We start from the raw sequence: 14,442 nt of genomic DNA, 5'->3' as shown, positions 1-14,442 counted from the left end.
TTTTCTGCTATTGGAGGTTTATGGCCTACACTGTGACAGGATTTTAGTATTTTTAAATCTGTTTCTATTGTAATAGGCCGATGGTTGTTGGTTATTAGTCGGTCAGCAAATGTTGCATGGAAGCAGCTACTTTTTACAGCTTTCAGGTGATCTGAATGAATGTCTTCTTTCAAAATTCCCTCACGTTGATCCCATGTATGGTGACAGATAAGTGTTTCACTTAAGTTTATGCATGCCTGATCTGTTCAATTTATCTGCGGGTGCTTCCTGTGGGTTTTTTTCTGTGTTGAGTTACTCGTGCTATACTCTATCTGAAGTTCCAGTTCTTTAAAATGTTGTCTTTTCCGTTAACAATTTCATTACTGTATTTGAGTATTTTCCACTTTATTTTGTGCATGGGCTGTTGGTCTGTTGTGACTGGCATGTCGTTATTGTCTATATGTTGCGTCCTTCTGTGTTGTGGAGCAAGGTCTTCAAAAGGCGGTCTATTCAGTCCTCCGTTTACATATTTTTTGCTTTGGTGTCTGTATATTATGGGTATCATAACAATTTTCGGTTACTGGTTCTCTTTTATTGTGTTTAGCCATTACGTGTAGTTCAGTTTACTTATGGAGTTCTGTTAAATTTGTGGTGTATGAATCTGAATCTCACTTCTTTGTGTGTCAGTTGATGGTTTGACTGATTGTGATTGATGGTGCTTAGGGTCGCCGGTTTCTTGGATATTATGAAATCATGAGTGTTTTTTAGACTATGTGTGAGGGCGTCAGAACATGTATTGTATCGTCTGCTTGTGCTTTTAATATGAAGTAAGTTATTAAGTGTAACACATAGTTGCATTCTTGTTTTTGTCTGAAAATACTTCATACTTTCGTTACTGAAGAGGTTAAGCTGCAGATACACACATATCCAGCGATCACTGGCCCTGCAGACCATGCGCTACTTCCTAAATTGCCTCGATTCCTTTCTGTTTTGTGCTAGTTCCCTCCTGGTATCTTCAGTCTCCAGGGTTGCCAGACCATTTGACAGGTCGTCCATATAGCGCTGCCTGTTCGTCCCATGTGGCATCCAGTGATTTGTTACTTCTAAAACACCATCTGTCTTTCTTGGTGGTCTGCCCACTGGATTGTACTGATCTTCGGCTTCTGTAGGATTGTTGCTTGACGCGTTTCCTCGTCCTTCGCCCTACTCCGTTCTCCTTTACCTAAGGAATGTCACCATATGTTCCAAAATACTCTTCTTTAAAATATTATTAAAATTTTCGTTTTCTCGATGAGTCATGCTCCATGTATCTGAACCGTGCAAGACTGCTGTGCATATCTCTGCGGTCTACATTCTCATCTTAGTGTTCTCTGATACTGACTTTTGCCTGGGGGAACACATGTATTTCATTCCAACTGCTTTTCTTCCATGATGTCCTTTTCTGTGCTGTTGTCACTGGTAAACCAAGACGCGAAGTACTGTAGTTGGTGAAATCTCTTGAACCTAATTCCATACACCTCAAGAAATTCTTTTTGCTCTTGTTTTTTTCTTAACTGCAGGAACTCCGTTTTTCTTGATTCATCTTTAGCTCAACTTGCATATTTCGTTTTCTGGTACATGCCTTTCAACCCATGATTTCATACATATAGTAGTACTACAGCAGTCGCTTAGGCGAAAGAATTGAAATTACCATCCATCTGTTCTCCAGCCCATTCCAGCTGCCTACATCACCTCATTACTTTCCTTTACCCTTAGCTACACACTTAGCGGCACTCTGTGCCGCAAACTGCGCATCACCGAGTTTTGAAGCTATTATGGGAGGTTTCAGGTTGAGCTTCTAGGTATTCCCCCACCAGGAGTCTCCACGTGATTCCCGCATGACTTCGTCCCTGTGGGATTTACAGCTAGTTGTCTAAAACTCCTTAACTGATACACTTCCTCGTTGCGGCACCCCGTACCGCTTGCATGTGTTGGTGCTCTACAATTATATTTATAATACACGATAATGTAAGTACTTTTTTACTACTTCTTTGCTTTTTTAGTACTGTGCATTTACAAATGAATAATTATTATTACTTCTATTACAAAAATAAGCTACATTTTGCTTCATTCGTCTAATTGTTTTATTGACTTTCGTCTTTTATTTGCTTTGCTTCCCCTTTCATTATTCCCTCGTTTCTCATCTTTCAGGTCTAGACCTTATAATACGAAAGAAGAGATTGTGGAGCTACTACGAGAGCTCTCTGATGAAGAGCGTGAAGGCAGATTAGAACAAGAAGATACTTTCGACTTTTCAGATGAAAGTGACGAAGAAGAGAGAATTATTGAAGATGATCATTCCACAGTTAGGGGACGAAGGCCAAGAAACTCTGGAACTGTCAAGTGAATTTCAAGTATTTTTGGGGCAGGGGAAAAGGTCTGAAACATTTTGGCTTAGCAATCCAGTGACCCAAACCTCAAAAACGACTAAATAATTTGTTTAAAATTTTTACTGGACGTACACGTGTCTCACGGGATGCTAAAAATGGAATTGATGCATTTATGAAATATTTTACAATTGATATAAATTCTAAATTACACTAATCTATGTATTGAAAGAAAGAGAAGTAGTTGCGTTTATTCCAGAGATAGAGACTTTAAGGACACCTCTCGGTCCGAAATCATGGGTCTTTTAGGCCTTTTATATATTTTAGCTGTCAACAAATGTAGCAGAGCTGATGCTTCGTGGGCCTGGAAGACGAATGGTACCGGTTTACGGTATCAAGGGCTGCTTTTGGAGTAAAAAGATTTCGATTTTTACTACAATCCCTACGTTTTGACGACTACCGCAGTCGATCACAGAGATGTGTGGTTCATAAATTAGCCCCAATTATAGAGATTTATACAGAAATAAATGAAAATTTTCAGAAAAGTCATTGTTTATCTGCATTTGTCACCATTGACGAAATGCTCCACCCATTTCGTGGCCGTGTGGCTTCGTCGTCTATATGCCAGATAAGCCAACCTAATAGGGCATAAAAATGTATACCTTATGTGAAGACTGTAGAACGCCCACTGGTGGATGCCCGACTTTCTTCAGAGATACAGACACCCAAAGCATCAACACTTTTGTGCGGACCGAGACTTGAACTCGGGATCTTTGCCTTTCGCGGGCAAGTGCTCTACCAACTGAGCTACCCAAGCACGACTCACGCCCCGTCCCCACAGCTTTACTTCTGCCATTATCTCGTCTCCTACCTTCCGAACTTCACAGAAGCTCTCCTGCGAAACTAGGTAGGAGACGAGATACTGGCAGAAGTAAAGCTGTGGGGACGGGGCGTGAGTCGTGCTTGGGTAGCTAAAATGGTAGAGCACTTGCCCGCGAAAGGCAAAGGTCCCGAGTTCGAGTCTCGGTCCGGCAAACAGTTTTAATCTGCCAGGAAGTTTCATATCAGCGCACACTCCGCTGCGGAGTGAAAATCTCATTCTGGAAACATCCCCCAGGCTGTGGCTAAGCCATGTCTCCAAAGTATCCTTTCTTTCAGGAGTGCTAGTTCTGCAAGGTTCGCAGGAGAGCTTGTGTAAAGTTTGGAAGGTAGGAGACGAGATACTGGCAGAAGTAAAGCTGTGAGTACCGGGCGTGAGTCATGCTTCGGTAGCTCAGTTGGTAGAGCACTTGCCCGCGAAAGGCAAAGGTCCAGAGTTCGAGTCTCGGTCGGGCACACAGTTTTAATCTGCCAGGAAGATTCAGACATAATTCTTGTTTATAACGCTAATAAAGGTGGTGTTGATTCACATGACCAAAAATGTGCCAATTATTCTACGAGACGAAGGACAAGGAGGTGGACACTAGCATTGTTTTTCAGATTTTTAGATATGGCAGTTGTAAACGCCCATATTATTTTTGTTGCCAACAACATATCAATGGTGGATATCGAGAGGCAAAGGCGAGGAAATATTACTGAAAACTTGGAATTTAGCCTACTTGAAGATTATCTGGAAGAAAGGGCTCACATACAGTCACTGCCCCTAGATATAAAAGCATATTTGCTCAAATACAAGGAGCCTTCTGATTTACCAGTAATCCCTCAAGCCTCAGGAGAGCGACCAAGATCTGGTCCATGGCATGAGTGCGGTAAACATCGCTACAATAAAACTACAATAACATGCTCAGAGTGTACGCGATTTGTGTGCAAAACCCATTCCACCTGAAAAATCATTTGCGATGCCTGCAACATTCGATTCGACGAAGCGTGACATCTTAGTATTTATTTTTTCTAAATATTTGTTCATCGCTATGCTTTTTATGCAGCCTTGTTCGTAGTTAGTCATAGGTAATTAATTATATTTGAAATATTTACTAAAGTATTATATTTGCCATCATGAGCCATTTGTAACAGTTGTACTACTTAAATTTTATTGCTCAATAAATATTTTAGGAATACTATGTGGTATGATTGCCGGAAAATGGAACTGCGGCACGGAGTGCCGCGCGCGTGTACTGGCGTAACTTTCAGCGGCGCATGTAGCTAACGGTTAAGATGACTTGAACAGAACACATGACCACGCGGAAACGCACTGCTGCCTTTGACCCACCCGTACAAGTTCGCACCATTCTCACTAGCTTCTCAGGGATTCTGAAGTCACGCAGTGCGCTGCATAGGCCGTTCCTGTGGAAGCTGTTGTATGCGCGTTGAAAATCGACGAATAGACTGTAGATATCCCTCTCATATATCCTGCTGTTGATGACATTAAATTCAGAGTGAAAACAGCAAAGTACTGTCACTTAATGTTTTTAGTGCAACTTTGTGCAGTCCTGAATGCGCTGCTCCGAATTTAAGAATCTTGTTTCAGCCATAAAGTTAAAAAAAGCTTTGGTAACGTGGACTTTCAAATGAAAGCGAATTTTGTCAACGATATCATCAGAGAAGTAGTAAAGGCACTGAAGTGTGTTGCAGTTATTTGTGCAACCTTTTTTCAATCTAGTTTATTCACGTTCAAATATTACTTCACATAATGTTGCCTACATTCCACCATAACTTCATTCCTCAGTTGCACCTTTCTCGTATTCAGAACGTGAAATAAAATGATAGATTTGTAATGGAAATAAAATTCGTAGTAGGCAACTAGATATTTGTTACGTAACTAGTCTATCCGTAAAATATAAAACTTAATTGAGCTGGAGGTATACTTTGTACGTAAATGCGTCCCTTGAACCTAAAAACTCAATACAATACCAAGATTTGATGAGTATCGTAAAAGCTCAATATCGTACCAACCACCTACGCAATTTGTTTCACAAATAACAGTTAGCAGTCCACGCAGGAGGCATGAGGCAGCAGACACGCTCCAGGGCGTAAGGACCACCAATTAGCAATTTACGAAATAGCGACACTTAACTTTCGGAGTGCCAAAAGCATTTGGTTCCACTGTCACAAACAGTATGAATGCGAGTTATGAAGATGTTGGCGTTCTAAAAACATTCAGTTTCATTGTCACAAACAGTATTATTGCGAGTTTGGGAATGATGAGGCGACCAGTGATGGTTCAGACACGTAGGGAGGAAAGGCGCATATAAGGTGCTAGACAGGCAGGAAGGTGACGCAGCTTCCCGTATTAGATCGTGTTATAAGTAGATCGCTGCCAACACATCCCAAATTTAAACTATCTCATGTTCATAAACAGTGCCAACTAAAATGGGTCTTTAAGCTATTAATGTAAATAAGCATTATTCAGTAGAGTTGTTTTAGGTAAGTAGAAAATAGTGATTAATTATGCTCGGATTTGCCTCATTTCCCGGTGTAGGTGAGAACTCGCCTCCTTAGGCCATGGTAAGTGGCTGATGAAAGTGAAATCAAATAGATGCTAGGTAAAATAGAATATAAACCACAAAAGCAACGCTTCGTGTGGTTAATGGAGCCCGTGTTGTGTTTGGCGTAACATTTAAACCTAAAAAGAAACACTTTCCTTCACAAGAATGTGTGTACACATCTGTAAGTAGCTGTTACTCGTCTCTTGTAGTACTCGATGATCTTTCAGTTTCCCGGACACTTCTTCACTCCAAAGTAGTAATTGTTTTGAGTTGTAACATCAAATGTGTAAACAAATTCTTTTAAATGATGGCATGCAAGATATCCGTGAAACCTAGAAAACAAAAATACAGGAAGCCTCTGTATATTCACTAGGCACCATATCGCACATGTAACCAACGAAACACAGGGGGATGGAAATGTGAAGCCTTATCGCCAAGACCAATCCTCATATTTAAGACTGGTGGTGATTCTATGCAGAGAGTGGGACGTTATGTAACAACCACCTCTACAGTTTACGTGTAGAGATACATGACTTTCATTAATACACGTACGAATAACATTAGTGGGAATTGACATATGAGACTATTGTTAAACCATGTACGAAAGGTATAATTTTTAAATGCTTTGAACCTTATGTATCACAAACCTGAAACATGCTCCTTCTTCTACAACAGGTGGATGACAGTGATGTGGGTCCGTGATTTTATTGATCCTTTCTCTTTTGTATCCAGCCGTTCTTTTTCTCCTCGTTTCTGTTTTTTAGTATCTCTGTTGCATGTTTTGGTTTTTAATCTATGTTGCTTGATTTCAGTGCCCTAATACCAGGCAGTAACTGTATCCTACTCCCAGTACAGCTGACGTCGTGTCTTTGATGTGCGAGAAAGATCGGCATATCTCCTCCGTCGTAGTCACTACAGACTTCACACATTATTGCGCCGGAATGTATATAACATAACATATATATAACGTAACATTCGGTAGATTGAACTGGGGTTGGGTTTCACAGTGGAGCTCTACCGACTCAACCATTCAAACTCTCTCAGAAGTTTCAGTCTGCCAGAGTACATTCCACTACGCTTCAAATCTTCAATCTGCCGGTATGCATTGCAGAGTGAAAGAATCAGGCGAGGAAGTACCATTCTTCTCTGTTGTTCACCGCAACATACAGCTACCTGGAATAGACTCGATGTTTTCCTTGAAACAGCAAGGGATCATCTTGTAGTCGCCGTCGGTCACATAGATTCAATTTCATCCAAACTAGAAGGAATTACAGGATATAAAATAGAAGATAACATGAACCCGAAAAATGATTGGGACAACTTACAATGTATAGAAGCTGTTAATTATTAAGACAGTCAATGAAAAACGATATAAATGAAACACTCTTCACATCGCCTATATTTCTGCTTCATTTAATTATCGAAATCGGTCAACTACTGCGAGTTTTCTTTGATCCAGTCGACAAACACGGGGACCCTGGTGTAGACGCTCGGCGATTGAAAACAGTAGCGACTGAACGAAACCAGGCCCACAAGCTGCTCGTTCACGTATAGAGGTCCCCCAGAATCACCCTGCAAACATATCATCGTATTACAAAATGGAAATAAAAGACAAAAAACTTGAATCTAATTCGAATCAAATGAGCGCAACAACACACTGCATATTAAGTGCGTGGCGGCGATTCGTCTAATGTTATGAAACGTAGAACGCCAAGATAAGTTCATTACCTATTATGGAGTGGTATTCAAACTCAGAAATTTTTATCAAATATCGCTGTCCCTTTCGACTGTTCATATTCAAGCTTAGCCCTCAAGAGGAATTCTGCTACAAATTTCGTGCTTTAGCACATAGCAGAACATAAAAAAGCCGTATACATGTTGTTGGATATTTTGAAATTTTTGTTTACATTTAAGCACAATCCTCTTATGCTGTTTTTACTAGATAATGCGCAAAGATCGAAGGTGCAGACGTGGAAATGATAAATAATTTTTAAAGTCGGAAAGAAGAATAGTGTATTTTAAACTGCAATATTTTTCTTTACATACCGAAATATACGGTTGCCGAGCTGTCAGTACAGTAAAAAATTTTAATAACCATAGACTAAATTACATACAGATAAGAAAGAGAATGAAAACATCTACATCTACATCTACATTTATACTCCGCAAGCCACCCAACGGTGTGTGGCGGAGGGCACTTTACGTGCCACTGTCATTACCTCCCTTTCCTGTTCAAGTCACGTATGGTTCGCGGGAAGAACGACTGTCTGAAAGCCTCCGTGCGCGCTCTGATCTCTCTAATTTTACATTCGTGATCTCCTCGGGAGGTATAAGTAGGGGGAAGCAATATATTCGATACCTCATACAGAAACGCACCCTCTCGAAACCTGGCGAGCAAGCTACACCGCGATGCAGAGCGCCTCTCTTGCAGAGTCTGCCACTTGAGTTTGTTAAACATCTCCGTAACGCTATCACGGTTACCAAATAACCCTGTGACGAAACGCGCCGCTCTTCTTTGGATCTTCTCTATCTCCTCCGTCAACCCGATCTGGTACGGATCCCACACTGATGAGCAATACTCAAGTATTGTTGATGGACTACATTTTCTAAGCACTCTCCCAATGAATCTCAATCTGGTACCCGCCTTATCAACAATTAATTTTATATGATCATTCCACTTCAAATCGTTCCGCACGCATACTCCCAGATATTTTACAGAAGTAACTGCTACCAGTGTTTGTTCCGCTATCATATAATAATACAATAAAGGATCCTTCTTTCTATGTATTCGCAATACATTACATTTGTCTATGTTAAGGGTCAGTTACCACTCCCTGCACCAAGTGCCTATCCGCTGCAGATCTTCCTGCATTTCGCTACAATTTTCTAATGCTGCAACTTCTCTGTATACTACAGCATCATCCGCGAAAAGCCGCATGGAACTATCTGCTAGGTCATTTATATATATTGTGAAAAGCAATGGTCCCATAACACTCCCCTGTGGCACGCCAGAGGTTACTTTAACGTCTGTAGACGTCTCTCCATTGATAACAACATGCTGTGTTCTGTTTGCTAAAAACTCTTCAATCCAGCCACACAGCTGGTCTGATATTCCGTAGGCTCTTACTTTGTTTATCAGGCGACAGTGCGGAACTGTATCGAACGCCTTCCGGAAGTCAAGAAAAATAGCATCTACCTGGGAGCGTGTATCTAATATTTTCTGGGTCTCATGAACAAATAAAGCGAGTTGGGGCTCACACGATTGCTGTTTCCGGAATCCATGTTGATTCCTACATAGTAGATTCTGAGTTTCCAAAAACGACATGATACTCGAGCAAAAAACATGTTATAAAATTCTACAACAGATCGACGTCAGAGATATAGGTCTATAGTTTTGCGCATCTGCTCGACGACCCTTCTTGAAGACTGGGACTACCTGTGCTCTTTTCCAATCATTTGGAACCTTCCGTTCCTCTAGAGACTTGCGGTACACGGCTGTTAGAAGGGGGGCATGTTCTTTCGCGTACTCTGTGTAGAATCGAATTGGTATCCCCTCAGGTCCAGTGGACTTTCCTCTGTTGAGTGATTCCAGTTGCTTTTCTATTCCTTGGACACTTATTTCGATGTCAGCCATTTTTTCGTTTGTGCGAGGATTTAGAGAAGGAACTGCAGTGCGGTCTTCCTCTGTGAAACAGCTTTGGGAAAAGGTGTTTAGTATTTCAGCTTTACGCGTGTCATCCTCTGTTTCAATGCCAACATCATCCCGGAGTGTCTGGATATGCTGTTTCGAGTCACTTACTGATTTAACGTAAGACCAGAACTTCCGAGGATTTTCTGTCGAGTCGGTACATAGAATTTTACTTTCGAATTCACTGAACGCTTCACGCATAGCCCTCCTTACGCTAACTTTGACATCGTTTAGCTTCTGTTTGTCTGAGAGGTGTTGGCTGCGTTTAACCTTGGAATGAAGCTCTCTTTGCTTTCGCAGTAGTTTCCTAACTTTGTTGTTGAACCACGGTGGGTTTTTCCCGTCCCTCACAGTTTTACTCGGCACGTACCTGTCTAAAACGCATTTTACGATTGCCTTGAACTTTTTCCATAAACACTCAACATTGTCAGTGTCGGAACAGAAAATTTCGTTTCGATCTGTTAGGTAGTCTGAAATCTGCCTTCTATTACTCTTGCTAAACAGATAAACCTTCCTCCCTTTTTTTATATTCCTATTAACTTCCATATTCAGGGATGCTGCAACGGCCTTATGATCACTGATTCCCTGTTCTGCACATACAGAGTCGAAAAGTTCGGGTCTGTTTGTTATCAGCAGGTCCAAGATGTTATCTCCACGAGTCGGTTCTCTGTTTAATTGCTCGAGGTAATTTTCGGATAGTGCACTCAGTATAATGTCACTCGATGCTCTGACCCTACCACCCGTCCTAAACATCTGAGTGTCCCAGTCTATATCTGCTAAATTGAAATCTCCACCTAAGACTATAACATGCTGAGAAAATTTATGTGAAATGTATTCCAAATTTTCTCTCAGTTGTTTTGCCACTAATGCTGCTGAGTCGGGAGGTCGGTAAAAGGAGCCAATTATTAACCTAGCTCGGTTGTTGAGTGTAACCTCCACCCATAATAATTCACAGGAACTATCCACTTCTACTTCACTACAGGATAAATTACTACTAACAGCGACGAACACTCCACCACCGGTTGCATGCAATTTATCCTTTCTAAATACCGTCTGTACCTTTGTAAAAATTTCTGCAGAATTTATCTCTGGCTTCAGCCACCTTTCTGTACCTATAACGATTTCAGCTTCGGTGCTTTCTATCAGCGCTTGAAGTTCCGGTACTTTACCAACGCAGCTTCGACAGTTTACAATTATAATTCCGATTGTTGCTTGGTACCCGCATGTCCTGACTTTGCCTCGCACCCGTTGAGGCTGTTGCCCTTTCTGTACTTGCCCAAGGCCATCTAACCTAAAAAACCGCCCAGCCCACGCCACACAACCCCCGCTACCCGTGTAGCCGCTTGTTGCGTGTAGTGGACTCCCGACCTATCCAGCGGAACCCGAAACCCCACCACCCTACGGCGCAAGTCGAGGAAGCTGCAGCCCACACGGTCGCAGAACCGTCTCATCCTCTGATTCAGACCCTCCACTCGACTCTGTACCAAAGGTCCGCAGTCAGTCCTGTCGACGATGCTGCAGATGGTGAGCTCTGTTTTCATCCCGCTAGCGAGACTGGCAGTCTTCACCAAATCAGATAGCCGCCGGAATCCAGAGAGGATTTCCTCCGATCCATAGCGACACACATCATTGGTGCCGACATGAGCGACCACCTGCAGATGGGTGCACCCTGTACCCTTCGTGGCATCCGGAAGGACCCTTTCCACATCTGGAATGACTCCCCCCCCCCCCCCCCCCCGGTATGCACACGGGGTGCACATTGGTTTTCTTCCCCTCTCTTGCTGCCATATCCCTAAGGGGCCCCATTACGCGCCTGACGTAGGAGCTCCCAACTACCAGTAAGCCCACCCTCTGCGACCGCCCGGATCTTGCAGACTGAGGGGCAACCTCTGGAACAGGACAAGCAGCCATGTCAGGCCGAAGATATCAGCCTGAGACAGAGCCTGAAACCGGTTCGTCAGACAGTCTGGAGAGGCCTTCCGTTCAGCCCTCTGGAATGACTTTCGCCCCCTGCCACACCTTGAGACGATCTCCCACTCTACCACAGGTGAGGGATCAGCCTCAATGCGGGCAGTATCCCGGGCAACCACAGTCGTATTCCGATCGGGGGATGCGTGGGACGAGCTGGCCGTCCCCGACAAACCCCCATCCGGACCCCCACAGTGATGCCCATTGGCAACAGCCTCAAGCTGTGTGACCGAAGCCAACACTGCCTGAAGCTGGGAGCGAAGGGATGCCAACTCAGCCTGCATCCGAACACAGCAGTTGAAGTCCCTATCCATGCTAAAAACTGTTGTGCAAAGAATGTCTGAACTAATCTACAGAGAGCGCAAACAAATCGACACAAAATTTAAACGGTTATAAAAATACAAGATTGCATAGTAAATGCAGTAATGCTGCTACTTGCGCACTGCTGACACACTGCTCGGCGACGGAAGGAGACTACGCGATTTTACACTATTCAGGTACTAAAACGCGATGCTACAACTCTCAAATACTATAATACACCCGAAATTTATGAATTAAACAATGCAAGTACCAAAAACACGAAAAGAAATTAAGAATTATACTATGTAACAAATGAGTGAGCTAGGAGTATACGACTTGCTGCTGCAGCTGCTTATCCAACGGCGGCAGGGAGCACACTGACTGTGACCAACCGACACTGGCCGTTCAAAAGAAAAACAGGAGACAGACGACTACGCGAATTTACACTATTCAGGTACTAAAACGCGATGCTACAACTCTCAAATACTATAATAAGCTCGAAATTTATGAATTATACAATGCAAGTACCAAAAACACGCAAAGAAATTAAGAATTAAACTCTGTAACAAATGAGTGAGCTAGGAGTATACGACTTGCTGCTGCAGCTGCTTATCCACCGGCGGCAGGGAGCACATACAGTAGTCGTTGTAACTGAAGTAGCCAACTTGTCATAAGGAAGGTACTGTTCGAACTGAAGAAAGGCTTACTGTGTGAGTGGCTCGATTGGTGTTTGACGGGCACATCCTCGTACATTATAATGGTGTAAAAGAAACGATCAGCCTCTAATGCGGTAATGAAACCAACCTTTACCTAGATTTCAGCCCAAATAATTGACCTTTCTTCAGAAGACATACATGAATCTATAATTTCTCTAAGAGGGCATGGTCTATAACAGCCTGAAGAAAGCTCAATTATTTGGGCTGATATCTAGGTAAAGGTTGGTTTCATTACCGCAATCGATGCTGATAGTTTCTTATATATTAGATTTTCATGATTGCTGACTATGCTGCAATGTCGAAAACACAAAAATTATAATGGCGAATGTTCAACAGTCCGCCCCAATTAAGCGTAATAGGACCTCTGTTGCTCTCAGTACACATAAAGACTTGTCAGTCAGGATCAAGAAGAGTTCCTTTCGTTGAAAACTGACATTCTGAGACCGTCGTGACTCTACATAAGTAGTAGGTTGAGTCCTTCGAAGGAGATAAACTACCACAAAAGTCCCAAAAACATCAGACAACAAAGCCTCACATCAGGCACTTACGCAGTTAGCACAAAAGACGGGAGAAAGCAGAAGAAAATATGTCTACAACTTTTATAGATCATATCCCACAAAATAAATAATCTGTTTAAAAACACAAACAAAAAATGTGCTTCCACACAACCGGAAACTTCAGCAGGCAGCCATTAATAACTTAAAGAATAACAAGCCCCATAGGAAAGATCGGGTATGTGTAAACTCAGTTGCCAAAATTGTCGTTCCTACTGTATGGGACAATCTAGGAGAAGCTTAGAGGTTCGGTTCAAAGAACATTTTGAGTCAATAAGGTTAAAAAAATCATCATCATCATCTCATTTGCAAAGTATACAACTTATAACTGACATGGGACCACATCCAAATACTATGCCACGCTTAGAAACGTAGGAATGAACATAAATAAAAGCCAGTTACCACAGCATCTCCTCAGTGAACAGACGGAACTAGGTACCAACTTACAATCGCCTACTTCCTACTTTTCAACGTACATAAACACTACGCCCTTTGGAAACAACATGCAGTCAGTAATCCAAAATAAACACTTCTCAAAAATATAGCAGCCTCTTCAATCGCATCTTAATACAAATGTTTACTTAAACTTTGAACGACCCATTATATGTCAATATAATTTCTACTGTTCTATACGTGTTTGTTTCTCACTACTTATTTGGTTCCCTCTTATACCACAGAATTTACATAATATTAATTAAGAAACATGCTCTAAGAAACAGGTTGCTACATTTGATGACTTTACTTATAATTAATGCTCATTGAATGATAAATGCATGAATGAAACGTTTATTCTTTGTAAATTTTCTTCTGACAAATCAAAGTATATACTGTACTATCAGTTAGGGAGAGTTTCTGTGGTTCTGTCCTGTTTGTGATATCGCGTTCTTTGTGTACTTCTTTCTATTTGGCAAAACATTCTCGCAAGCGCACGCATGTGTGGAAGTGTTTGTGTTTGTGTATATGTATGTGTGTGTGTGTGTGTGTGTGTGTGTGTGTGTGTGTGTTGTTGTTGTTGTTGTTGTTGTTGTGTATCGTCACTGAATGATCATAGGAAATGCTGGGAAAGAATACAGGATAATGGTTACAACAAAGAAAAAAAACCGACAGTTGCTGGTTACATGGTTAGAGTAAACATTTACATAACGCCACGACGTATAAACATTTAGGTCTGTACAAGAGTAGTTATTAAATCTTGTGTACGCGTAGACTAAGTATTATGAAAAGAGAAAAGAAGATTTAGAATAGTTGGAAGGATTCTGACAAAGTGTAGTGCTTCTGTGAAGAAAAATACGTAAAAGACAATATTGCGACCGTTTTTACAGTATTGTTCCGTCTGGAACCCATGTAAAGTAAGCATTACAGCAGAGACTGTACGAAATAAAAGACGCAGTGGTTGGATGGTAGCAGAACGGCAATACGTTACGGCAGTGTTACAGAGAAGTTTAG

The 14,442-nt window shown here is 41.9% G+C and overlaps 1 protein-coding gene across 1 annotated transcript in view; it reads right to left on the bottom strand.

Annotated features, from left to right (window-relative positions):
* Positions 1 to 7,204: 7,204 nt before the first annotated feature.
* Positions 7,205 to 14,442, bottom strand: part of LOC124774873 (chymotrypsin-1-like) — a 156,418-nt gene continuing 149,180 nt past the window's right edge. Inside the window, exon 8 of the mRNA XM_047249525.1 lies at positions 7,205 to 7,342. Coding sequence (XP_047105481.1) covers positions 7,205 to 7,342 — 138 coding nt within the window. The remainder of the gene's footprint in view (positions 7,343 to 14,442) is intronic.

The sequence above is a fragment of the Schistocerca piceifrons genome, chromosome 1, assembly GCF_021461385.2.
Source record: "Schistocerca piceifrons isolate TAMUIC-IGC-003096 chromosome 1, iqSchPice1.1, whole genome shotgun sequence".
In the NCBI taxonomy this organism is placed as follows: Eukaryota; Metazoa; Arthropoda; class Insecta; order Orthoptera; family Acrididae; genus Schistocerca; species Schistocerca piceifrons.
Note: the sequence above shows the minus strand (reverse complement) of the source record. Positions and strands in the feature narration are given on the sequence as shown.